A 26,238-nucleotide genomic window follows, 5' to 3' on the forward strand; every position below is an offset into this window, starting at 1 on the left:
AGTGTTTAAAAATGTATCCAGCCCTGCATGCTAGATGCCCTACAGAATACACAAGTGGGCAGCCCCTGCCCCACAGATCTTTCAATCCACATGGGATGAACTGGAGCATTGCCTTCCAGGACTGAACTGCTATAGTGGGCTGTCCTCATATGTGCTGCTTTGCAGAGCAATGTGAGCAGGCAAGAAGAAAGGTCCCTGGCCCAAGGAACCTCTGATCTGAATACTGGCAGTGGGGAAGGAGTGGGAGGATAGAGAAGGGGTGGATATGACCTGCAGCTACATATAGTGACGGTTTGTTTCAGATGGAGATGAAGGTTAGATTTTCAGACTCTCTCTCGTGGAGGGAAATCCTTTCTACTTATACTTCCCCCCCCCTCGTTTTTCTTTTGGCTAAGGAACGCCTGCACATCTGCCGTGAGAATGCTGTGCATTGCAGAGCACTCTGGAGCGTGATCTAGATCAGAGATTCTCAACATTGGGTCCCCAGATGTTATTGGACTTCATCTCCCATAATCCCCAGGCCCAGTGGCCTTTGGCTGGGGATTATGGGAGTTGAAGTCCAATAACATCAGGGGACTCAAAATTGAGAATCCCTGATCTAGATGCATCGACAACCTGTATGGGACATTTCTCAGTCTTCTTGGATTGTACCACCATTATGAACTGAGAGTGCGCATGCGCAACTTTCCTGTGCCTTCACAATGCTAGGGAAGATTGGTTGGCAAAAGGACGCAGAGCTCCCTAAACGTTCCCCTACTAACTGAGCAAAGAGGCACCTTTTTAAAATTGTGATTTTCTTTATTGAGCAGGGGGAGAGCAACTGGCCCTATCCAACCCCAGCACAGCATCCCTCCAATGGCTGTAGCTGGTGTCCATCTTATGTTTCTTTTTTTAGGTTGTGAGCCCTTTGGAGACAGGGATCCATCTTTATTTATTTTTATTTCTCTAACCACTTTCGGAACTATTGGTTGAAAAGTGGTATTTAAGTAGCAGTAGTCGTCGTAGTAGTTAAAAGTCTTTGAAAATCACTGGGTTAAACTTATAGGCATCATGGGCTCCCAAATTCATCCATCCCAGCATTCTTTTTCCAAAAGGGGACAGCTCAAAAGCCTCCGGGAAGCTCATAGAACAACATGAGATTATCTGGGGCACCAAAAACGTGTGTGTGTGTGTGTGTGTGTGTGTGTGTGTGTGTGTGTGTATACTTTATTGCACACTGAAGGTATTATGGATGTATATGATGTATATACATACTTTTAGCAATAGTGTCAGAGTGGTTAGCAATTAATTTTGAGGTTGTTAAAAATTCAAAGAACAGCAAGAAATTCAAAGCAATAATGAAACAACAATTCTCCCATTAAAAGAGCAGCAACTGGTTCTAATAAAGATCGGATTCTGGCAAAGTAAGTGCTTTGTGGACAAGGAATGTGTTCGCTTTCTTTCGGAAGGGGGATAGAAAGGTAGCGAGGCAAACCTCCCTGGGAAGAGTGCCTACCAAAGTCCTAGAACCGTATGGCTGTCTGTACCTTTGGAGAAGGCTCCTTGCTCAGCAGTTGAGCCTGTGCTTTGCATACAAAAGGTCCCAGGTTCAATCCCTGGCATCTCCAGGTAGAACTGGACCTCTTCCTGAAATGCCGCTGCCAGTCAGTGTAGACCATGGGTTCTCAACCTTGGGTCCCCAGTTGTTGTTGGTCTTCAACTCCCATCATCCCCTGCCAAGGCCATTGGGACTGGGGATTGTGGGAGTTGGTCCAGTAACCTCTGGGGACCCAAGGTTGAGAATCCCTGGTGTAGATGATACTAAGCTAGATAGACCAATACTCTGACTCTTAATGCATAGAGAGGTGGGCAATGCATGGAGAGGGATATAGAGGAGGAGGTCTCTCTTAACATAAGCAGAGTACAGACTGTATAAGATTCCCGACTAAGGATGGCTGGCCACAGGGACCATGTTACAGCCCAAAGAGTTATACTGGTTACAGCTGCTTTCTGGGCACAATTCAGGGGGCTGGCCTTAACCTTTAGATCCTTAGACTGCATAAGGATTTAAAGGTTAAGGCTAGCCCCCTGAATTGTGCCCAGAAAGCAGCTGTAACCAATATAACTCTTTGAGCTGCAATATGGTCCCTGTGGTGGCCAGCCATTCCTAGTCGGGAGTCTGGACCAGCAGCCTTCAGTGGCAGAGTACAATACAGTAGCCCAGAATTTTCCTAGAAAAAACTGGGTGTGGATTTGAGATTTATCCCACTTTTAAAATTTTTATTGGTTTTTACAATATAACAATCTCATTACATCCAATTAAACAAATGTTGACTTCCCACTCGCCAATCTGTGCGAATCACTAATTATACAATTCAGCCATTGCTATAGTAATTCAAAACATATATCCTATACCTTACAAACTCAATTTTACTCTACTCAACCTGCTGTTATTACGTGGATTTGAGATTTATCCACATGAACGGCCTTCAAGAGAGCCCTTAAAACAATGTATTTTAGTCTCACCTTCCGTGGTTTTTAAATTTGTTTTTAAGCTGTTTTAAATTCTTTTAACTGTTTTGATTGTTGTTTTATGGCTTCTCAATTTTCATCTGTAAATTGGCCAATGCTCCCAGATGGAGCAGTATAGACGTGTAGTTAATCAGTGCAGCCCAAAACCCTGTCTCTGAACCATGTACCTTGGGCAGGCATAACATGTGCCCTAGGCTTGCCAGAGATATGGCTGCAGTCACTTGGAATGAACTCCTGCCGTCTTAGCAGCTGAAAATGAATGTGCTGCCAAGATCACCAACACTGCCACCGGGGATAGCCAGGAGGCACTGAGTGGAGAAGATCTAAATGACTGAACCAACTCGGTGAAAGCAAGCAAAGGCTTTGATCTTTACACCATGTATTAAAGTAATGCTGGTAGCCAACAAATGAGGCGGTATAATTGGTTTTAATGTTGTCCTGGCATGCACCACTTTCTCAGACTTGATGGCTGCGTGAGCCAGTGTGCTTCAGCGGGCAGAGCATTGGGCCCGGGTTCAAATCTTACCTCAGCCATGGAAGTGTTGCTGGATGCCAAAAGGCAAGCTGCTGCTTCCCGGCCTGAGTCAGTTTAAGAAATCTCTTAAAATGACAGTGGCCTGCCCCGAGTTGTTACAAAGGTATTAAGAACAGAAGCACCATTTCCTTGTGAGCTGGTGGTGGTAGTAGTAGTAATGTGATAATGTCTGGGCACTCTGTTTTTAAAAGCTGGAAAGGATCCGAGAAAGACCCATACAGTATGGCCTAGAGAAGCAGGCAAATCAGGTATTTTATGTATGGAACCTATTTCCACCCTATGGCCCTGACTGCCCCCTATGAATGGAGCTCACCTACCTTTGGGCCACCTCTCTCTCCTTTCCTTCAGTTCCTTCCTCAAAACTATATTTAATCCCCATCCCCAACTGCTACCAAGTTTGGGTAATTACATTTGCTCAATGCTGCCCCTTGTTTTCTGTCCCTTGTATTTTCCTTGGCTTCCCCACTTTCTGTTTTAGGTGTTAATCTCCTTAGGGGCAAGGCCCTGTTATTCCTTATAAAACTTCATGCTGTTTTCAAACATTTAAAAGGATTCACAGAAAATGGAATGGCTGGGGGGGGGGCGCAGTTCAGGACAAGGAGAAATGTTTTTATGTACAGATATAAAGAAAGGTTGATGGGTAATTTGCAGGAATGCCTTAGATATTGTGTCCTGGGGCAGAGCTTCTAGGGTATCTATCTATCTATCTATCTATCTATCTATCTATCTATCTATCTATCTATCTATCTATCTATCTAATTCTCTAAGATGTACCCGTGGATACTCTCATGTGTGGCAGCTCTCGTGAGAGTTCACGAGCAAGGGGAGGGGAGAGGAAAGTGATGGTGGCAGGGGACATAAGGCCAATGGACAGGCCAGCCAATGGGCAGGTGGGAGGGCAGGCAGGCAGGTGGGGAGAGAAAGCGAAAACAAAAGCAGTAGTGGCAGGGGGGAGAGAGAAGGTGGTGGCGGCCAGTGGGGGGGAAGTGAAAGTGGCAGCTGGGGGGGGGGAGAAAGTGGTGGGAGGCGGGAAGAAAGTGGTGGTTGCCGGCGGAGGGGGGGGGGAGAAAGCGGCAGGTGGCCCGAAAAAGCAGCAAAAGAGAGAAAAAAACATTGGAGGAGGAAAGAAGAGGGTGGAGGGCTGAGAATGAGGGAGGGGGACTGAGAACGAGGGAGAACTAGAGGTGCTGATGCTCTGCGCCTGGGCCAGCTAGTTTCTATGATTTGATGTGTCCCAAGCAGGGCTAGAGCTATAATGGAACAGTGCGGGGGTGGGGGCGGGGGTGGGGAATGGCCCTGGGCCCCTGAGGGAGAGGAGGCCCATCAGCCAAGAGGCAGCTTGCTCTTTGCTCTCACCCGCCTGCCTCTCTGAAGAAAAGGTGCTAGGGAGGTCACAGGCAGGAGTGGGGATTGGCTGGTGTCCATCTTCACGTTTGAGTCCCAGGCCCCACTCCATCCCACTCCCAAGGCCATTCAAGTTGAAGAGATTTCCAACATGGTCCATAAAGTGCCAAGGATCGCCTTGCGGGAGCAAATCAAGGCTGGTCCCTCCAGCCCTCAGCACTCTAAAAGCAGCCAGACTCAGGCCTGTGAGTGCTCACAAGCAGGACATTCAGGCAATGACTACGGCAGATATTTATATACTGCTTTTCAACAGAAGTTCCCAAAGCGGTTTAAAGTAAAGTTGTACCATCGAGTCAGCGTCAACTCCTGGCAACCACAGAGCCCACCTGTGGTTGCCTTTGGTAGAATACAGGAGGGGTTTACCATTGCCATATCCCACGCAGTATGAGATGATGCCTTTCAGCATCTTCCTATATCGCTGCTGCCTGATATAGGTGGTTCCCATAGTCTGGGAAACAAACCAGCAGGGATTCGAATTGGCAACCTCTTACTCCCTAGGCAAGTAACTTCCCTGCTGTGCCATTAGGTGGCTCAAAGTGATCTACATAGATATAAGTACATAACATAAAATGGCCTTCTTCACTGTTCATCCCCACTGAAATGGAGGCTCCACTGAACTATTACAGTGAATAGCCATTAGCAGCCAAATCTCCTGTGAATTTAGCTTTATGCATTTATAGTCTGCTCCCCTCAGCTTACGGGGCTCCCGGAGAGACTTCTATAAAATCAATAGACAGCAAATCATTCAAATAACAAAAGGTAGGCTTTTCTTGCCTTTGTGGCGCCTCTTCTTCTTCTTCTTCTTCTTCTTCCTCCTCCTCCTCCGCCTTCTCTTCCTCCTGCTCACAGAATAGTTAGTGGTTCCAACTATTTTGTTTTATTTGCCTTAAAAAAAAAAAATTAAATCTAAGCCAGTGCTCATCACCCCGTCTCATGGTGTCAAATTCCACACATTAATTATGCTTTATATAAAGAAGTATTGAGGATATCCTGGTCCATATCTTGGTGGAAGCAAGAGTTATGGGTCCCTGGTTTCCAAACGGTATGCAGCAGTGCCTTTTCAGCATCCGACTGTATGTTCTCTCTTTGCAGGTCCCTTGCATTAGGCCAGCAGTACACCTCACTGGGGTCCCAGCCGATCCTGTGTGGTTCCATCCCTGGCTTAGTGCCCAAGCAGCTTCGCTTCTGCCGTAACTACATTGAGATCATGCCCAGCGTGGCTGAGGGCGTGAAGCTGGGAATCCAGGAGTGCCAACACCAGTTCCGAGGCCGGCGTTGGAACTGCACTACCATCGATGACAGCTTGGCCATTTTTGGGCCTGTTCTAGATAAAGGTATGGCACATGCCACATTAGAGGCAACTCCCGTCATCTCCAGCCACAATGGCCAAAGGGATTATGGGAGTTGTAGTCCAACAGCATCTGGGGACCCAAGGTTTGGAGCCCCTGGCTTAGTGGAAGAGCACATGCTTTGTCCAACTGAGTATATTTCACTCCTTCAAAATGAATCTGAATCTAACACCTGAATGTTAAACCTTGAACTGAAAGTTCAAGTAAGAAGTATGTTAATTCAATTTGTTTATTGCTAACCAGAGCTGGGAGATTTGACTGAAAATTCCCCGACTTCCAATTTATATTATTTAAATTAAAAAAAAAAATCAAAGGGAGGCACACACAAAGACTGCCTCCAACCAACCACATGGGGAAATAAAAAGAACATCGAATTGATTTAGCCTATAGGGTGAGTGCGCATAACCATTTGCCAAGTGGTAACTGAGCACATGGTGAAAAAGAATTTTGCTACACAGCTGAACAATCAGAAATCTGGGGAAGTATAAAATATATCTAGGGGAATAGGGACATTCTCACCTTCTCTGCTGTCGCTGTAGATGATGTGATTGCAAGTCCACCCTGGGAAACTTGGCAATTGGTGTCTGTATCCTAAGGATAGGCAGAAGGAATCGGAGGGGATTTGAGTTATATCTGCTTGTGAGACCTTAGGGCTGAGCCACCAAGCAGCTCAAATTCAAGGAAAGTTAGCATGTGCCTGAGCCAAAAAGGTTGCTGAGACAGTAAGAGAGTCAAGTTGTTCTTTGCCTTGAATATGCAATCTTAGCTGAGCCTATCTTCATCTGGTAGGTTTTGACCTATAACTTAATCACATCTGAGTACATTATTTGTACTGTCTTTGATCTTTGTTATTTGAAAGCAGACAGAGAAGAAAGAAGACAGAGATGGAGAAAGGCCTAGTTCTCACTGAGGTGGTAAGCCAGTCTCTGTCCAGTACTACTTAATGCTGCAGATGGTGGCTCACGTGATTAAATGTCCCTCCATACAAAACAATCCTATACATAGAAAACTAGTATGTTATAAAGAAGGGCTCTAGATTATCCTTCTCTCTAACATATTAATGTGCAGCGTGTGTGTGTAGAAGCATTTGATTATATGAGCCCCCACCTGCAGTGATATGATCCAGATATTGGTAAACCACTTCAGTGAGTATAAGGTGAATATAAGATGGTAGCGGGGGGGGGGATAATAAAAGATGGGTCTCATGATTCAGGGCAGGGTTAAAAGGCAGGATTCTAGGTCTGAGAAGGTTGAAGACTACCAACGTAAGCAATCACAAGTGAATCAGATGCTGAAGAGAGAGCTGTGCTACATTTCCATGGAACAAACCTGTATAACAAAACCTATATCTTAAAGGCCTCTATGCTTAGGGAAAACAAGAGGCCAGTTCTGGAGGCTGCAAAATGGCCTACAGCATTGTGATAACCCAGCGGTGTTTTTCAGCTGTGACACAGATGACAAATTTGCATTTAAAGAGGAGACTGGATAGAAAACGCAGGAGATTTAAAGGCAGCGCGGGTGGCGGGGAGGGAGAGAAAATGAGCTTATATACAGGAGAAAAGAGCTAAGCTCCAATCCCTACTGTGCAGCAGGGCAAGGGATATCATTCCAGGCCCCGAACTGTTTCACAACCCCGCGCCATTCACACGCCCTTTTGCCACTCAGAGCCCGGGAGGGGAGGACCGGCATCAGAGGTCTCAATAGGGGATTTCCTAGCCTGCCTGGTGGGCTCACTGGGGGATGGCAGGGCAGGGTGAACGCAGGCCCCGTTGCCAAGGGGTGGCCGCAGGGAATGCCAGCGTGGGTACCGCTGGGCCTGGCGGAAACATTCTACATTATGTGGGTAATACAGTGTGACACATGGTGAACAATGGGAAATTGAGTGTCCCAGCAGGTAACGGGGTCTGGATAGGAGACCATCACAGTGAAGCTCTGTCAAGAGCCCCTAATCCGCCCAAGCGTTGCCCCCCTTCGCCCCTTCATGGCTCCTGAGAACTTCAATTTTATCACTGGGAAATCGCTCAGAGGCAACCCCAACCCCCATCCCCTAACACAAGAGAATTCCAGGGCCTGAGGGAGGGGTAAGGGGGGTGGCTTTTTCCAGACTATTCACCCCCACCCCCCCCACCCCGCAAAAAAAGAAGGATGGACATGAAAAATCCCAGCAGATTTCAAGGTGCCAACTCTGAGGCAGCCTTCTCCAGCTCTTTCCCTTGCAGGATTATTTTTACACACCAGAATATCATCCGTTTTTTTTAAATTTCTAAACTGAACGGATCTGGGGCTCAATCCTGCTGAGTGTTATTTCCAAAAATGACCACTTCTCTAACACAGTCTCAAAAGATGCCTGGGCTTTGGTGTGAGTATCTCAAGATATCCCCTCCAGGTCTGTAGGGAAACCACTTTAGCTCCATAAATCCAAAACTTCTCATCCCACCCAGAGGCACATGTTTCCTGACCTCAAACGGGAAGGCACACTTAACCCATGTACAGCTGGGAAAGGCTTACATTTAACATTTGTATGAGAAAGAATTACTCACCCAAAGGAGCCCATTCCCTTCCTTTCTGCATGTATCTCTCCTCTAGAGCAGGGTTTCTCAACGTGTGGGTCCCCAGATGTAATTGGACTTCAACTCCCATAATTCCCAACCCACGGCCACTGGGGCTGGGGATTATGGGAGTTGAAGTCCAATAACATCTGGGGACCCACACATTGAGAAACCCTGCTCTAGAGGCATCCTTCTTTGAGGGCAAGTTGTTTATTATTATTTAAAATTTCTTCCAGAGTGGAATCCAAGGTGGCCTCTATGGCAGGGTTAGGGTCAGACTTGGGTCTGAGATGCTGTTGGACTACAGCCCCAATCATCAATGGCCAAAGGCTAGGGATGATGGGCATTGTAGCCCAACAACATCTGGGGATCCCCCCAGGTACTGATCAGACTTGCTTAACGTCATCAAGGTGGTTGTCTGAAGTGCCTTCAGACCATGGCCCAGGACCATTAATTTAGATCCGGCTTGTCAACACATGTTCTCAAAGTGGTTGTCAGTGATACCCCATACAATACAATGTATCAAAACATACAATTTCAATTTTTAAAAAGTCAGTATAAACACAGAAATGGCAGATGGCAAGAGCCAGACCAATGGTAGGAGCCCGAACTTCCCAATGCCTCAGTGTAACACCTACTGTGTTCCTGCATCAATTGCGATTGAATGGATCCAGTGACCTGATGTGGCAGAATGACCCAGCCTCAGCAAAGGCTGACTGGAAGGGGGCCATGCCCGAATAGTACACCATTCAGAGACAGGGCAGGCAGCCTTCCATATGGGTGGGTTATTTGTTTTCATAGGATTCCTTCAATTGTTAATTACTCACAGTACATCGCTTGGGAATTAGCACCCTCAGATCTGTCACCATTTCTACATGGTAGGCAGGAACATCATGAACATACAATGCTAGTCCCAGGTAACTGGTCCCTGCTGCTTTCGTATGGTTCATGTGTAGAATGGGGCTGTGCCTCAGTGGTTCAGCTTTGCGTGCAGAACATCCCAGGTTCAAACCCTGGCATCTGAAGGTAGGGCTGGGAGGGTCTGACACCATGGAGAGCAGCTGCCAGTCAGTGTAGACCAGGGCTGCTCAACTTTAGCCCTCCTGCAGATGTTGGCCTACAACTCCCATAATCCCTGGCTATTGGCCACTGTGGCTGGGGATTGTGGGAGTTGTAGTCCAAAAACATCTGGGGGCCCCTAAGTTGAGCAGGCCTGGTGTAGACAATACTGAGCTTGATGGTCTGACTTGGTAGCTTTCTACATTTCTGCGTTCTTATGTTTATGGCTGCACTTATGGTGAATCGCTTTATTGCTTCACTGCTGTTTCCTTGTATTTTTCTTGTGATTTGATGTATTATTGCAAGCAGACTGAATTCACAAGTGAAACAAGCAGGGTATAATTTTAAAAATGAATAACATACATAAATATAGTGGTTGCCCTCCATAGGAATGAAGGAGGGGTTTTAGAAATATTGACCAGAATTCTCAAGAGCAAAAGCCATAATTACTATGTCAGAGCCAGGAAGGCGAAATGTCATTTCAGTACATTAAATGACCAGCAAAACCACCTCCAGGACGTTTCTCCCCCCTGCTTGCAGCCACACGAGAATCTGCCTTTGTCCACGCCATCGCCTCAGCGGGTGTGGCCTTTGCTGTCACACGCTCCTGTGCGGAGGGCACGTCAACCATCTGCGGCTGTGATTCACACCACAAGGGCCCACCAGGGGAAGGATGGAAATGGGGAGGTTGCAGCGAGGATGCCGACTTCGGTGTGTTGGTTTCACGGGAGTTTGCAGATGCCCGAGAGAACCGCCCAGATGCTCGCTCGGCCATGAACAGGCACAATAACGAAGCTGGAAGAACAGTGAGTTGTTTTCCCCTTATCTTCCTCTGAAACATCTGTGGATAAACCTAATTCTATATCAATAGAACAGCTGTTAGGACTGGTGCTCTCCTTTGATTTTAATCATTATCAAAGCAAGAGAAGAGCTGGTCTTGTGGTAGCAAGCATGACTTGTCCCCTTAGCTAAGCAGAGTCTGCCCTGGTTGCATTTGAATGGAAGACGACGTGTGAGCACTGTAAGATAGTCCCCTTAGGGGATGGAGCCACTCTGGGAAAAGCATCTAGGTTCCAAGTTACCTCTCTGGCATCTCCAAGATAGGGCTGAGAGAGATTCCTTCCTGCAACCTTGGAAAAGTCACTGCCAGTCTGTGTAGACAATACTGAGCTAGATAGACCAATGGTCTGACTCGGTATATAGCAGCTTCCTATGTTCCTAAAGCAATGTTCAGCTCCTTTAGAAACCTGCTCAGTATAATGGCATTGCTGTGACCTCTACGAAACTGAAGACCTCTTCACTTGGTTAACACCACTCCTGGCAGCTGTCCTGTCTATGCATTTGTTGTGAGTTGCAGATGTCCTTGATTCTCTTCTTTCTTTGTGACCTAACATAAAGCTCTAGCTCTGTCCTGAATTCTTGGCTCCATCGCTGGAAATACTTCGAATCCACAAACTAAGCACCCAAAGACTTGTGTCACACACATATACCACTACTTACCCCTACTTCATTGATTCTAACCCCACAAGCCCTGCTACTAAAGAATCCCCCCTCCCTCTTACCATAGTTCAGTCCCATCAGAGAACAGAAAATGAGGGGAAGTCCATACTACATATGTTGCTATCATGGCATACCTTACCCAAGGGCAGCTGTTTAGTTATAGTTCTTACAAGGAAATTATATATGGATGTTAGTGAGGAGAAAGACTTAGAATTATGAGATCCAAGAGTATGGGACAAACATATAGAAAAGTTGGAGGCCTTGATCAATGATCACTGGAGAAGAAATGAAGAATGCCATAAGGAAGTGAAAAGATAAGGCCATTCACACTTTCGATGGACTTCCTAAAGAGTGGAACACTTGTATAGATGTTTTATTAAATCCATTTGATGAAGAGTACCTGACACGCTTTAAGATTCAAGAAATATATATGAGTATATGACAAGCTCAGCCACTTGCTGAGATGTGGTTTCGCTGACTTTAATCTTATTTGGTGGCATTGCCCTAAAATAAAAGTGTATTACTGACAAGAAATAATTTGTCACAGATTAATGGATTTCCCCTCCACTCCCAGTACCTCTTGTGTCTTCCACCCAGAACCAGAACCAGAAGCTGCAGGAGACATCTCTGGCAGCTTGGGAGGGGAAGTTCCTCCCAATGTGGGATCCTAAAATCCAGATTGTTTTAGTGTCTTTTTAAGATACTTTGTAAGCCACCACTTCAAGAACTTCATCTGCTCGGTGGGATACAAATAATTCATTCAGTCATCTTTGGGCTCTTTAAACAATTCTCTGTGATATGAAATGGAAGGCTGAATCTTATGACTTAGATTTGCTGCTAGAAATTAACTTAGTCAGTTGGGGAAAAGCAGTTACACTCATGAGGGATACTTGAAAAGAATTTGGCAAACAGCAGGAATGAAAGAGTTGAAAAATTTAGTAATTTGAAAGGAACAAAAATTTGATAAAAATTCATGGAGGACTGCCTCAATTGTTCACTTTTGGAATGCAAATTGTAACAGTGTACAGTTGTATGTTCCATTTTAAAGCTTTCCCATTTATTCCATTTTATCTGTTATGAATTATTAGGAGAAATTGTTTAACCTGCAATTATTTATATGCTATCATTTCCTCTGTGATATGTAATGTGTGGGTTTTGTTGATAAGAAAAATCAATAAAAATAGTCTAAAGGTATATTCTAATATAAAGGTAAAGTGTGCCATCGAGTCCATTTCAACTCCTGGCACTCACAGAGCCCTGTGCTTTTCTTTGGTAGAATACAGGAGGGGCTTGCCATTGCCTCCTCCCATGCAATATGAGATGATGCCTTTCAGCATCTTCCTCTATTGCTGCTGCCTGATATAGTACCAGCGGGGATTTGAACTGGCAACCTTCTGCTTGTTAGTCAAGCATTTCCCCGCTGCACCACTTAAGGTGATATTCTAATATCAACCTCATCTATTTGGTTCATCGACACATGAATTTTCATTTACAAAACTTTAACACAGAACTATCAAACAGCTCAGGATTAACAAAACATTACTAAAGTCTTCCCCTCCCCAATTAATTGTTAAGTTGATTTCTGGCAGCACATGGAAATTTTCAATCCAGGTCACAAACTTAAACTTTTGTTAACTTGCCAAGGAGTTAGAATTTTATCGAAGTTCTGGTAAGTTTTTGTCAGTTACAAAAAGGAGCTTTGAGTTGCCTTGAAAGTGTTTAGTTTTGCTGTAGCAAGCTCAGTTCCTGGAGAGCTTCCCTTAACTTGTCCAACAAACCACATTGTTTCAAAAGCTTCATTAAAAGTGCTGTTCAAATATATGTTTAATGTGGGTTACCAATATTAGCATGGTTGTGTGAACCCATTCTAAGACATGACTCTCACGTCATAAATCAGCTTAGCTTAGGTTCACACAATCACACTAATGTTGGTAACCCACATTAAATCTAGACTCAAATTTGTGTTTGAATCAGGCCAAGGTAAACAGATTTTTTGAAATGGAGGAGCAGGAGAGAGATGCTTCCTACTCAGAATGCTACTGTTGCAGTTCTCAAAATGTATTTATAGGAATGCCATAGATGAATTGGATTGGATTCCAGATACCTATATTCAAATTCTGTCATGGGCTCAACTCTATAGCACCAATCAGCTACAAATGCAAATCTCTCAGAGCTTCTGACTGGCTGTCAGGGATTCCAGCTGGCATCACTAGCAGTCAACTAGAGGTTCTTTGAGTACCTAGCCCAGGCAGCCAAATGTGAGGGTTTTTTCTGTCTTTAGAAGGGGGGCAGGTACAAATTTTCTTTCCACTAATAGGGTTGAATGGAGGGTGGAAGCATTAATGGAGAGAAACATGCCTTTAGGAAAAGGGTTCCTAAATGATAGTACTCCAGATGTTGCTACATTACAATTTCCATCACCCCCAGCTACAATTTATTGTGGCTAGGGATGATGGGAGTTGTAGTTCAGCAACATCTGGAGTACCACTGGTTGAGAATCCCTAGCATCATAACTCCATGGATGCTTCTCCAAACTGACAGAGGCTTGTGTTGTTTTGTTCTGGATAGACTATCTTGGACCACATGCACTTGAAATGCAAGTGCCATGGCCTCTCAGGCAGCTGCGAAGTTAAAACGTGCTGGTGGGCCCAGCCAGATTTCCGGGCCATTGGTGACTACCTGAAGGACAAGTACGACAGCGCTTCAGAGATGGTGGTAGAGAAACATCGGGAATCCCGCGGGTGGGTGGAGACGCTGCGAGCCAAGTATGCCCTCTTCAAGCCACCAACAGAGCGCGACCTGGTCTACTACGAGAACTCTCCCAACTTCTGTGAGCCCAACCCCGAGACTGGCTCATTTGGCACCAGGGACAGAACGTGCAACGTGACTTCGCATGGAATTGATGGGTGCGACTTACTCTGCTGTGGCCGTGGCCACAACACCAGGACGGAGAAGAGGAAGGAGAAGTGCCACTGCATCTTCCACTGGTGCTGTTATGTCAGCTGCCAGGAATGTATCCGGGTTTATGACGTCCACACCTGCAAATAAGAAGGTGAGTATGCGTGGGGTGAAGGGCCAGTCAGGACAGAAGTTAAATGAAACAAGAACTGGTGCAGCATAGTGACTGAACAAAGTGAGCCTGGTTCACATCTCACCTCTGCTGCAAACTCCCCAGGTGACCTTAGGCCAGGGATCCTCAGCGTTGGGCCCCCAGATGTTCTTGGACTTCAACTCCCATAATCCCCATCCAAAGGCCACTGGGCCTGGGGATTATGGGAGTTGAAGTCAAAGAACATCTGGGGGCCCAACATTGAGGATCCCCGCCTTAGGCAACCCTTGGTCTCCATGTGCAACCCACCTCCACCCACCCCACAATATGGTATTGAGGTAGTTGTGGCCATTACTCGGATCTGGTTGGCAGATGCTCAGAGTAATGATCAGTACAGTACATATCCACTGTACTGTGCAGATAGGATTAAATAAAACCTTGCAGGGATTTAAAGAGTAAGGTGAAACTTAAGATTATGGAGAAGCAACACCCTCCCAGCATTTGTTTCAGCACCAGCTAGAGCATTTCTTTAATCGGCATCAGGAGCATGGGTTCTAAGGACTGTCCCACATCTGGACTTCCTGAGAATATTTTGTGATTAGAAAAGAGAAAATTGTGTTTCAAAAAGCTGGTATTTATTGGGGGGGGGGGCATGATATTTGAGCTTTGACTCTTATCAGAATAACAGTGACTTGCTGAGTCCATGAGGATGGGAGATATTGCCCTGAGAGAGTATAGAGCAAGAGGAAGGAGACAGCCTTCTCAGGAATAGGGAATTCTCAGGAATTCATGAAGAAGCTGGAAAAGATAGGATGATATCCAGCAGAGGACTATGCTCGTGCAGGCACTTCTCCTTTGACACAACAAGTCAAGGGGTCCCAACCTATGATGATCCTCCAGAAGTTGCTGAACTACAACTGCCATCATCCCCAGCCACAATAGATGGTAGCTGGGAATGATGGGACTTGTAGTTCACCAACATCTGGAATACCACAGGCTGGGAATTTTTGGCTCAGGTCATGCAAAGCAGTTCTTTGCTTATCCTGACCAGAGAATCGAATTGATCAAGAAACCTCAAGCCAAGATGCCCATACCTTGCAGTTGGCAGTGAAATGGGCTATGCATATCAGAGTTAGCAGAGCTGAGCCCCTGAGGGTCAGGCTACATGCTGCTCTCGTCTCTTTGAGGAGGTTCTGGGTGTAAAATGGCTTAAAAGCCATTCTTTGGCACAAGTTCACTTTCTGAGTAGAAGTGAAAATTGTCATAAACAGGCATCAAATTCCATATTTGATGATTGAATTTAGAAGATGAAAACACTTTTCTCATGGCCACTTTACTCATGACACATTCAGGTGTACATCTGAAAATGTTTAAAAAAGCAAAAAACAGTACAGCCGCCACATCTGCAAATGTGTGCACCACAGGGATAGAAGCCCCAGACTGCTGTTCCCTGTTGAGCATATCCTTGGTGCCAAACCCATATTAGACTCGGCATGGTGTAGTGGTTAGAGTGCTGGACTAGGACCGGGGAGACCCGAGTTCAAATCCCCATTCAGCCATGATACTAGCTGGGTGACTCTGGGCCAGTCACTTCTCTCTTGGCCTAACCTATTTCACAGGGTTGTTGTGAGGAGAAACTTAAGTATGTAGTACACCGCTCTGAGCTCCTTGGAGGAAGAGCGGGATATAAAATGTAAAATGAAATAAATAAATAAAGTGTCAAATGGCCCTCTGGGCGCAGTTAGAATGGCAGCAGGAGATCCATGATCTGATCTCCCTGTTGTTCAATTTTAAAGTAAAGGTGGGTTTGCCTATACAGGGCAAATAGTAGCTTCAGGGGATGATTTCTAGTGTGAAACAAGACCGAGGCAAAGATTAACGCCCCTATTGCTATGGCCCTGACCTGATCAAGTTTCCATTCCTACCTCCCTGTGACTGCTTTTGCTATTTATTTTTTTTAGCAGGAGCTCTAATCATTAATACACTAAGACAGCAATCCACTAGAAAGCTTAACACTACATAGGCTGTGACAGCACTCTTGTTTTTGTTTCCTCTTCCTAGTAGAACTGGAGAATAAGAGACACAAACTGCCAGGAAGCACCACAGCTTAGCTCCCACCTTTCTCCTGCCACCTGAAAATGGAGCAAACAGAAAACCATCCCCAAATCGAGGCAGACAATGGTGGCAGAAGAATCCATCTGGAATTGTACCCAGCAACCAAGAGACTTCTTTGGAATCTCTACCAGTCTTGAGTGAACATCTTCCTTGACTTCAGGCCACAGTTCCAAGGTGGTCCTCCCAATCTTTGGTGGGGTGTTTTGATTTTGCACATATAAAATACAGACACAGGAGTTTTGGATTTTGGGCCCCCAGATGTGGTTGGAACTACAACTCTTATCAACCTTCAGCCATTGTGGCTAGGGATGACGGAAGCTGTAGTTCAAGATCTGGGCACCTAAGATTGGGAAGCCCTGTGTGTCATATAGATTAAAATAAAACCCAGAGAAAGAAGCAAGGCTGTAGTGACACCCCAAAAGGCCCATTATAGCTTCTCACTGCAATCACTGCCATGCAAAATGCAGACCGGTAAGAGCTGGGTTTCAAGTATACGTGAAGGGAAATAAATACTGTAATGCATTTGTTCATCCTGGAGAGAATCTATCTGTGTGGTCACTAAGAGTTTACACCAACCTGACGGCACTTAATCAATGCATTTGTGTCACTGGAAACAAAGGACCTCCTTGATGATGGCAGTCTCTCACACTGAAGTTAGCAAATGGTAATGGCAGTTTTTGTGAATATCTTAATATGTGAACTTACCCTTAAACACTTACCTGCCCTCCATTCCAAAATACATACCTATGTAACCAGCCGGGATTTTTAGTCATCCACTATGTAAGCACCATTGGTTTGAGAGTTTGGATGCAAGGGGTGGGGGGTGGGGAAGAGAGAATAAGAGCATCTTGCTTTTCTCAAATTCAGGATTTTCCTGAATAAAGCAGACAACTTCCTTTGTACTTACTTTTCAACCCTTGTCAGTCTGTTGTGATCCAGTGAGATTTATATATATATATATTTAAATGCATCCTATTTAATGTGTATATACATTTTTGTTTCTATAACCCAGGCACTTTTGAAAAGGACTGGGATGGCAGTGGGTGGGTGTGGAGGGGGAGAGGGAAACCCTATGAAATAGCTGTGACCAGCCCCTACTTTGAAACCTAAGCCCCTGTCAGAATTTTCCAGCAGGTTGAGTAACAGACAACAGTTTGATCCTTGGGGCAGATGCATATGACAAACTGTGGTTTTATAGCAGTTTAATCTTCTTCCAAAGAATCCTGGGAACTGTAATTGGCTAAGTAAAGGTGCTGAGAAACATTTGAAAGATTCCTGGCCCTCTTCTGTGAACTACAGTTCCCAGGATTCCTTGGAGGAAAGGAACAACCATTCTAACACTTGGTCTACATATGCAACAGAATGAAGTAGTAAAATGTATGATACCACTTCAGAATGCAGGAGTAGGGGGAAATCATATTTTTCAGTGCTCTCCATTTAAAGGGGGGGGTGGGAGAACCTCTCTGCAAGTAGAAAGTTAGCACTTTCTCCACTTGCGGAAGAGTGGGCTAGCTGAAACCCCTCTGATGTGGTAATTTTTTTTTTTAGTTGCAGAGTTCATTATGTAGAGGAGCATTAAAACTACAACACACACACCTTCCCCTTCCCCAGAGAAGTGTCAGTACAGAATTGAACAGCTGTCTCCCAATCCCCTAGTTATGGTTAAGAAATCCCTGGCAGTATATCTAGATATCTAGAAGGGGCCAGTTAAACTGTACACATGCCAGGAAGTTATGGTTTCAACATTTCTACCATATTAGAATGTCTGCCTGGGCCAGTTTAGACTTAATGAAGAGCCAGGATGTTATTCTAGCTACAGATATTGTCCCTGAGCATCAGAACACACACTCCCCACTTCCCTGCCTGCACACAAGTCCAACGTATACCAGTTCTGATCCTGGTTAGGAACAAGCCAGAACTGCTAATTACATTTGAACTGAGCAGAACCTGGCTTATTCTAGCCAAAGTTTTTTGGGGGGAGAAACAGGATTTGAACCCAAGACTAACTTGTTCCTAACCAGAGGTGGAATACTTCCAGTTTTTGCACGGGCAGGGGATGGGGGAGTGTGTATTGCCAAATCTTGGAGAGACCACAAAGCCAGGCTATGATTCTTGCTCTGCATTGTGTGTTCAGCTAGCCCTCTGTTTTCACCCTAAGAAGCAGACTTGCAAAAAAGAAATTGCTTTCCAATTTTTAATTAAAGGGCACATATTTCTTTATAGTGTGTAGTAATTTTTCCATTATTTTCTCACTGTAGCCTGATATTCATAGGACTGAAAGAGGGTGGGGGAAGAAAACCCACCACCCCACACTTCTCCACTCCCTCTCCCCTCAACCTGCTGTATCCAAAGTTCTTTACAAAGCTGTAGAGGGTTTTCACCTTTTTAAAAGTTATATTCAGAAAATGCTCTTTTTATAATTATTTATTGTGCAATGTATATACCATTGAGTTAACTAAGATTATATATTATATAAATATATAAATATATATATATTTGAAGAAAATATATTTCACCTCTTTTTGATCCTCTTAAGTCATTAAAGGTAAAGGCACTTAAAGGAATTGTGTATTTTTAAATGTTTGTCTTGCGTTACACCTTGGAAGGGAGGAGGTTATCGAGTTTTATGCAAAGCAAGGGCTGTTTGCCAATGATTAATTGGAAGTAAGAGTCATTACTTGTTCATGTAGGAAAACAAAACTGAGAAAGCTGCTGTTACAGCTTACAAAGGAGCAGGGGCAAATCACAGTTAAACAGTTATGCAATTCTTTCTAAATGCCAGGATTCCCAAGTTGTAAAGACATCCAGCAGAGATTCTAAAACCTTTTAAAGGGGGGGAAACCCCAAATAATTACATTAATTGGAGCAAAAGCAGGTTTGATGGAAGTTGCTTTGGTTTCCTTAATTTAACACACAAGCTATAAAGGGACTTTTGGATTTCAGAAGGGAAACCTGTGGCCTGAAGCTGGAACCTAGCCTAGGAAGCCATCTAGTACCATGTGCACCCAGTTAACTTCTCAGGTGTGGAAACAAGTTAGGAGATGCAGCATTGACCTGTGTGACTGGCAGACAGCTGGAAGTCTCTAGATCAGCCAGGCTTGGTATAAAATAAATACTAGGAACTTGACCTTCAGCCTACTACACTTCAGGTTCCAGCTACTGACCTCAGGGCATATGAAGCCACTTTATACTGAGCCAGATCATTGGTCCATCTAGCTCAGTCTTGTAAAGATGGCAAGCGCTCTCCGGGGTTTTCAGAGAGAAGTCTTTCCGAGCTCTACCTGGAGATGCCAGGGACTGAATCTTAGAACTTCTGCACACAGAACAGTTGTGCTACCACTGAAACTATGGTCTCTTCCCTCTCTGGACTGGAGAACATATCCTCCAGGCCCAGAGAACATAGCCTTCCCGTCCCTCTCATTCACTCTTCTCCAGAGGAGAACTGCACAGCTACCCAGCAGCCCAGAACGTCACATCCACCCATCAGCTGGCTGCAGAGGATGGATGGCGATGGCCACGCCCAGGTTCAAAGTGGGATAGCTACCCAGGTCCCAGCAGGCCCTGACACAAGTGTGCCCTGGAGAATGTCCTCTCAGCACCTCATTTGCTTTGCTCTCCAAATACACTTCAGCCCACTTCTCAGTTCATGAATCTGATGAAGGAAGTTTGTGCCTATGAAACGCCACAGGTCAGTTTAACTTCTATGGTGAAAACCTTTGATTGTACAGGCTTCCAAGATAAGCGGCACAGCTCACTCAGATGCCACTCAGTTCACAAGACATCGCTGCAGTTTAAGTATCTGTGTCTTTTTTTTTTAATTGCATCAATTCGTCTGCATTTTAGCCATACAATCAGTCAATATATATATATATATATTTGTATTTGTATCTCTCAATATAGCTTTGGACAAAAACCACAATAAAAATGTTTACATCATTTGATCCAAGACATTAAGTTAAATACAACATCATGAGTGTTTGCTTTCACTGAAAGATGAACGATTGGGAGAAAAGAAAAAAAGAAGAATGGAGCCGGGTGGGGCAGAAAAGAGATGCAGCTGAAAGCAGCCCAGTCACTTGCCCTAGCAAAGGAGGAATCTCGCAGGTTCACCTGGGATTCACAAAATCCTTAATATCACTAACCAAATAATAATAATAAATAAATAATGGGGAAAACATAGCTAAAGAAAAAAAGTTGCTAATTCACATAAAGGAAATTGATCAAGTTGTGATTCAAGTACACCACGGCAGCATCTAACATAATAGTTTGTCTTTTGCTGCACAGGGTTGGAGAAAGTCAACCGCTGCTCTCCAATGCCCAGTTTTAGCATCTTGGAGAGATGAGGAGGGATAGGCCCAACTACTTCACACTGGCAGTAGGGTGGGCAACTACTTAGGGCCACACAGCATATTGTCCTTCACAAAGATAAGCTGGCTTCGTCTTGACACTTCCTAGAGAGAGCATGATCACTATAGTTAGCTGGTTTAGCAGAATTTGCCACCATGTGAATCCTATCATGTAGTTCCCACACCCCCACCAGGCAATCACTGACAGGTAGTGGGGAGGGAACTCCATTTATGTGATGGGCAGGATTCAGGTAGAAAGTTCTACTAAAAACACAGCCAGGTTGCGGTGGGGAATTGATCACAGGAACTGGGGTATAATAGCTAGACTGCCTCTAACATAATATATACCATGAAGCTCAGGCAAGCTGCTTAGAGGGCTTCTCAAGGAAAAACGATGGACTGATTAGAAACAAGTGATCTGGCATGCCTGGGCACTCACTGGTTCAGCACAGCAGTGTGTGGCAGAAATCACAGGAAGTATCCCTGGGAAAGACAAGTTAGCTGTTTCCTCATAGGACATCACTATCCTGGAAAGCACAGCGTCAACACCACTTTAAGTAATAAAGTCAACACTTTATTTTGTGGGGGGGAGCCTAAAGAGCAGATGCACCCTGAACCTATACACTGTGAAAACTGCACTCTTGACCCCTAAATTAGATCTTGGGACATGCCCTTACATGAGAGAAGTTGGATTCCACCAAGAGAGTCCAATACAACAGAAGGAAAGCATATCTGAAGTTCCACCGGCATCTGAAGAAGTCTGCCTCAAAAGGCAAGCCCACTCTATCTGGTTTATAGAAGCCACAAAGACATCAGGAGTCCATTGCTGGTGCTGCTGCATCCAGTGGGCAACCATCACTGGAAGTAAACTGGCTACAACCATTGCTGAGCCTTCAAGGGTCACCACCACAATAGTCCCTCTTGTCTAAAAATTCATGCAGAAGATCCTCTCTCTGGATTTTGGTGGTTCTGAAACTAGATGTGGCATTTAACAGTGTAATTACCAGGTGTCTTGGAAGGAGTCTGAAGCTCCCCGATACAGGACAGACCTCCAAGGAGCAAACCACTGCTTAGTTGGGGGGCAGGGAGTGAGTATCACTGGCTATCAAGAGAAGCCAACACTACAAACCTCAATCCACCTTGCATTTTGGATTGCAAGGGTGGAGGAGGAGGAGGAGGAGGAGGACTTGCCCATGTCTGGGATGATCTTTGTATCAGCATTTACAGGTCTGTATGTGGCACATCTGCACTCCTCCCCCTGTGAGCCAATATCAAGTGAGTGGATGCAGCAGGCAGCATAATACGAAAGCACAGTTACTCTAGAAGAGACTCAATTTGCCACAAGACACCAGGATATTAACAACAGAGTATGAAGGGCTGAGTGCTTGGTTGCTTCCGACATGCAAAGAAGTGGGATGGGGAAAGTCTCCGAAGGGACCCAAACACTGCACTCTTGTCCGGACACGCCACATGGAGGAAGAGGAAGAGGAGAAGAAGATGATCCTGGTGGTGTGGTCTCCTGCTTGGCAGCTTCCCCAGCCACTGGCTTCTGCACGTGGTCCCTGCTTCGCTCTTAGTCCAGCGGACTACTGCAAAAAGAGAAGAGTGGAACTGCCACAAGAGGCATGTGTATCTTGGGGGTACAGGCGCCAGACACACACTGAGACGGCCATCGAGACAGGAGAAGTGCATGCAAGTTCACAAGCCAGTGATGTGCCATGCATTATTCGCAATAGCTGCAAAAGAAAGAGGGGTGGACTCTCACTCTGTACTCAGGCTGAGGGGAAAACAACACAGCCAAAAACCAGCTTCCCAGCATCTTATCACACGCTGGCTTAAGTGGCATTCATTTTGCTTCATTTTCAACATTAAGCAGTAAGTAGCCAGATCCAAATCTGAACCAAGGGTTACTCTGCAAGTACTACCCTGAACACATGCAAATGCATTGAAATGTTAATTGATATGTTCCTCCTCCAGCCCCTGCTGGTCGAAACAGAGATGATTGTTTCCACTCTGAAGACATACAAGAATAAAGTCTACAAACTCACCACCAACCCAGATGCAGGCAATGTCTTCCACCTAGTTTTGTGTGGACATAACTAGAAGAGAACAAGTCTCAAAGTCCAAGAACACATTCAGAAATAAAACATGGTACAATCCTTTCAGGACTCTACCACTTTAGACTGCATGTGTGTATGGTGGTGGTGGGGTGGATTGGAGGGAGAGAAAAACTAAGCAATTGTAAGTTTCCCTCTATCAAAAACTCTCTCCATGGACAGTTAGCATGTCATGGGGAGAAGGTCATGCCTAGATTCCCCCTTAATGTGCTAGTTTTCTTCATGCAAGAAATCTGAATGCTTCCAAACATATGCATGATTCTCCCACACTTGCAAGCTGAAATGGTACAGCCCAAAAAGGACTGCACATATTTCTTAACACATTGAATACTGAGAGGCAAACAATTTGAATTTGCTGATGCTAGTACTTGGATTAGTGGCTGGGAATTTGGATCTAATACTGTGTATTATCTGGGACTGTCTCCATTGTACATATAGAACAGCCAAAAATGTGTCTTTGAGTGTGTACAAAGTATTTTCCTCATGCCACTGAGTAATCAAACAGATATGAGGATAAGGCTTTTGGGTCAGAACACATGGCTTCTATGCAAGCTTGTGTCATGCATACACACAAAACTCCCACTCTTTTTACAGACAGACAGACCAGAAGTGAACAAGTGAGACACTGTAGCAAGAAATAATGTAACCAAGACAGAATGATGATTCAAAGATTTGGGTGTGGAATAATTTAAAGGTCAACCAAGGACTGTGGCTCTTAAGAAGTTCCTACTTCAGCCAACAGCAATTAGTAAGCAAGGCCACAGATTAGGTGAGAGTAAAACACATACACATCTCCATCATTTACTCTAAATATTACTTACGCTCCTTCTTCTCTTAGAAGTGCCAGGAATTTTCTCACACGGTATTCTGGATCCATCTTTATTGAAAAGCAAACATACAAAAACACTCCAGTTAGCCACAACAAGTCCACTGAAAGCCAAGGAGCAAACCAAGCAGATTAGGGTATGCCGAATACAGAACAAGAGATTTGCAACTCGGTTTGTACTATAGAGCAAGCTGCCAGAGGAAAATGACGTCTAAGCAGGGCTGTGCACATTCTGTGATTTGCTGCACAAGAATCTGACAAGCTCAAGAATTTGCACTGGGCACAGTTCAGCATCCCGAGATGCTGAACCACACAAGATGCCTCTAGAGCAGGGATTCTCAACCTTGGGTCCCCAGATGTTATTGGACTTTAGCTCCCATAATCCCCAGCCCCAATGGCCTTTGGTTGGGAATGATGGGAGTAAGTCCAACACCACCTGGGGACCCAAGGTTGAGAATCCCTGCTCTAAAGGCTGCCCAAATAGCCTTGAAAGTGTGTAAGCAATGCCTGGTAAACTCTTAGCAACCAGATGGCCAACTTAAACAAGAGTTTTCCAGGTTGCACCTGTTTAGCCCTCAAATATATCCCAGGACATATGGTCAATTTATACATGAACTACACAGCATCCTTATTAAACCTCTACTTCCGGGTTTTTGCTGGGAAGCAAGCACCTCTTACAAATGACATTGATGGCCTTTGAAATACTCTTTAGCTTATTATTTTCAAGGGCTGCTCACTCCTCCCTCAAAGGCTGTCTGTGTTTAATCCCACCCCCCCCAACAAAAAGTGATAAAAACTTCATATTGCAATATCTAAAGTCTTTTGCCTTACAGTCACTATTCACCATATGTGCAGTGAATAAATGAAGTTATTCAAATCAGTCTTACTGACTTGGGCCCAAAACTCTGACCTTACAATTCAGATACAAAATCTGGGACTCGGGCATGATCTTCTGGAGTTACTTTTTAATTCAACGATGCAACTTCTGCATGAGCGAAGAAAATTCTTTCATGGATTTTCTGGTAGCAGCTGGCATCTAAAAGACCATGAAACCCATTTCACATGCCGAAAAGGGACTTTGGGCTCCTGTTTTTCAAACAATGTCTCCCCACCTCGCACTGCAAGATTATTTTTGAAGATGAAGGTAAGGAAACCTTCAAAAACAGATTGTGATATGGCATGGGGATGGGGTCTACCATTCACAGAAAGAAAAGTCAAAAATCCCATTGGGCATGTCCCAGTAGAAGAGTTCTTTGGATCCTGGCTGGCTGATGCATTTAAGCTTATTACCAGGTTGGTTTTAGAGAACCTGAGCCCTAAGTCTGTAGGGACAGAGCACAAGAAATATCCAAAACAATAGTTGGAAGTGCAGCCTCAATTTTTGGAGACGCACTTAATCTTTACTGCTGGGGGAGTGTGGGGGGAGACTCAGGGGGAAATGAGACTGGGATGATTGTGACTATGTTTGTGAAGCCACCCCAGGTGCCTGGCTGGCCATTGTTTGCAGAGGAAATGCCAAAACTAGATGAACTACTCATCTGACCCCCTACAGCAATTGTTATGCTGTCTTATGGACACCAGCTGTGGCAACAAGTAGGACCATTCACTTTGCTGGTGAAGTTGCCTGCGTGTTTTGAGCCAAGCCGACACACATAGCTTCCTGTCGACTTCCTAGTAGGGGTGTGAACCCACTATCCACCTGTTTAATGTTTCCAATTTCAGAATACTGAGGCTTGATGCCCTCTAGTTAGAAGCAGCATGTTCATGCATCTGAAAATATTATAGGGGCAGTAGCAGAAGCAAAAAATAACCCAAAAGTGGCTTGCCTTCCAGCTATAATGCCTTCCTCCGCTCTATTCCAAGACTAGAATTTGTAATTGCAGGGAAAATCTGATGCCATCCAGTTCCACCTATTCCCTTTACTACATCCCTTACTCTAGGGGTTCTCAAAACTTGCGTTCCCAGACGCTGGCCTACAACGCCCATCATCAAGGCTGTGGGTGATGGGAACTGTAGTCTGACAGTATCTGGGGACCGCGTTTGAGAACCCGTCTTACTCTATGATGCAGTTTTTGCTGTGTACTCCTTCTGCACTATTCCCTTGCTCAGGAAGCATTAAATTCTGGGAGTTCAAGATCAAAATGGGAAGCTAACATTGGTGTTTTTTTTTTGTTGAATGTCTGAATACCAATTCATTTTTTTAAGACAACAAAAATGGTGAAACTGGCTGAAAGCGGGTCAGAATCAAACCTTACAGGTTTCTGCCCATTATATACACTTTAATAGGTGTGAGCAATAACTTACTGACTTTTGCCTGTAGGTATGGAATTAAAGAGTCAAGGGGAAGAGAGGAAAAAAGTAATCTAGATAAATGACTTTGTACCCTCAGGTGACATCCAGTTGGAGCAGATCCCCAGCCCTGTGCAAGTTTCAACAGAATCGCAAAGAACGGGTGGCGTGGGGGGGGGGGGTGCGCGTTCACATTACTGAACTGCATGCCTCTTGGCTTACACTTAGAAGTCTGCCCTAGAAAGATGCAAAAAGGCTTCCTTTAGCTGTGCCAGCCAAACCTAACATGCGGGGCTCAGGCCTGGTGCAGCAGCACCAGCTGTTGATGATGAAGGGTGCTAATGATTCAGGCACAGAGGAAAGCATCCTCATCAGAAATTAAACAGAGACAGTGCTCGAAACTCAACTCCCATTAGTTTCAATGAAGACCATATGGGAGATGGTGCCACAGATTCTCATGGGTCATATGAAGTTGCCTTGTCTCAAGTCAGACCATGGGCCTCATCTAGCATCACTCTGACAGACATCTGCTCTCCAGGATCTTGAAGGGAGTTCTTTCCCTGCCACCAAAGATCCTGTAGCTGGAGAG

At 44.9% G+C, this 26,238-nt stretch overlaps 2 protein-coding genes across 6 annotated transcripts in view; one reads left to right on the forward strand and one right to left on the reverse strand.

The window, feature by feature from the left end:
• Positions 1 to 20,247, forward strand: part of WNT3 (Wnt family member 3) — a 61,399-nt gene extending 41,152 nt beyond the window's left edge. For 3 of the 4 annotated variants that reach the window (XM_053266118.1, XM_053266119.1, XM_053266116.1), the window contains exons 2-5: positions 5,543 to 5,784; positions 9,948 to 10,213; positions 13,476 to 13,959; positions 16,021 to 20,247. In XM_053266118.1, coding sequence (XP_053122093.1) covers positions 5,658 to 5,784; positions 9,948 to 10,213; positions 13,476 to 13,955 — 873 coding nt within the window. In that variant the 5' untranslated portion in view covers positions 5,543 to 5,657 and the 3' untranslated portion in view covers positions 13,956 to 13,959; positions 16,021 to 20,247. Of the gene's footprint in view, positions 1 to 5,542; positions 5,785 to 9,947; positions 10,214 to 13,475; positions 13,960 to 16,017 lie in introns of all 4 variants that reach the window. The other variant, XM_053266117.1, reaches the window with a different exon arrangement.
• Positions 19,857 to 26,238, reverse strand: part of NSF (N-ethylmaleimide sensitive factor, vesicle fusing ATPase) — a 95,341-nt gene continuing 88,959 nt past the window's right edge. Inside the window, exons 20-21 of one of the 2 annotated variants that reach the window (XM_053266111.1) lie at positions 23,356 to 23,411; positions 19,857 to 22,006 (exon numbers count right to left, since the gene is read on the reverse strand). In XM_053266111.1, coding sequence (XP_053122086.1) covers positions 21,991 to 22,006; positions 23,356 to 23,411 — 72 coding nt within the window. In that variant the 3' untranslated portion in view covers positions 19,857 to 21,990. Of the gene's footprint in view, positions 22,007 to 22,046; positions 22,154 to 23,355; positions 23,412 to 26,238 lie in introns of those variants that run through there. The other variant, XM_053266112.1, reaches the window with a different exon arrangement.

This window comes from Hemicordylus capensis, chromosome 6, assembly GCF_027244095.1.
Source record: "Hemicordylus capensis ecotype Gifberg chromosome 6, rHemCap1.1.pri, whole genome shotgun sequence".
Lineage (NCBI taxonomy): Eukaryota > Metazoa > Chordata > Lepidosauria > Squamata > Cordylidae > Hemicordylus > Hemicordylus capensis.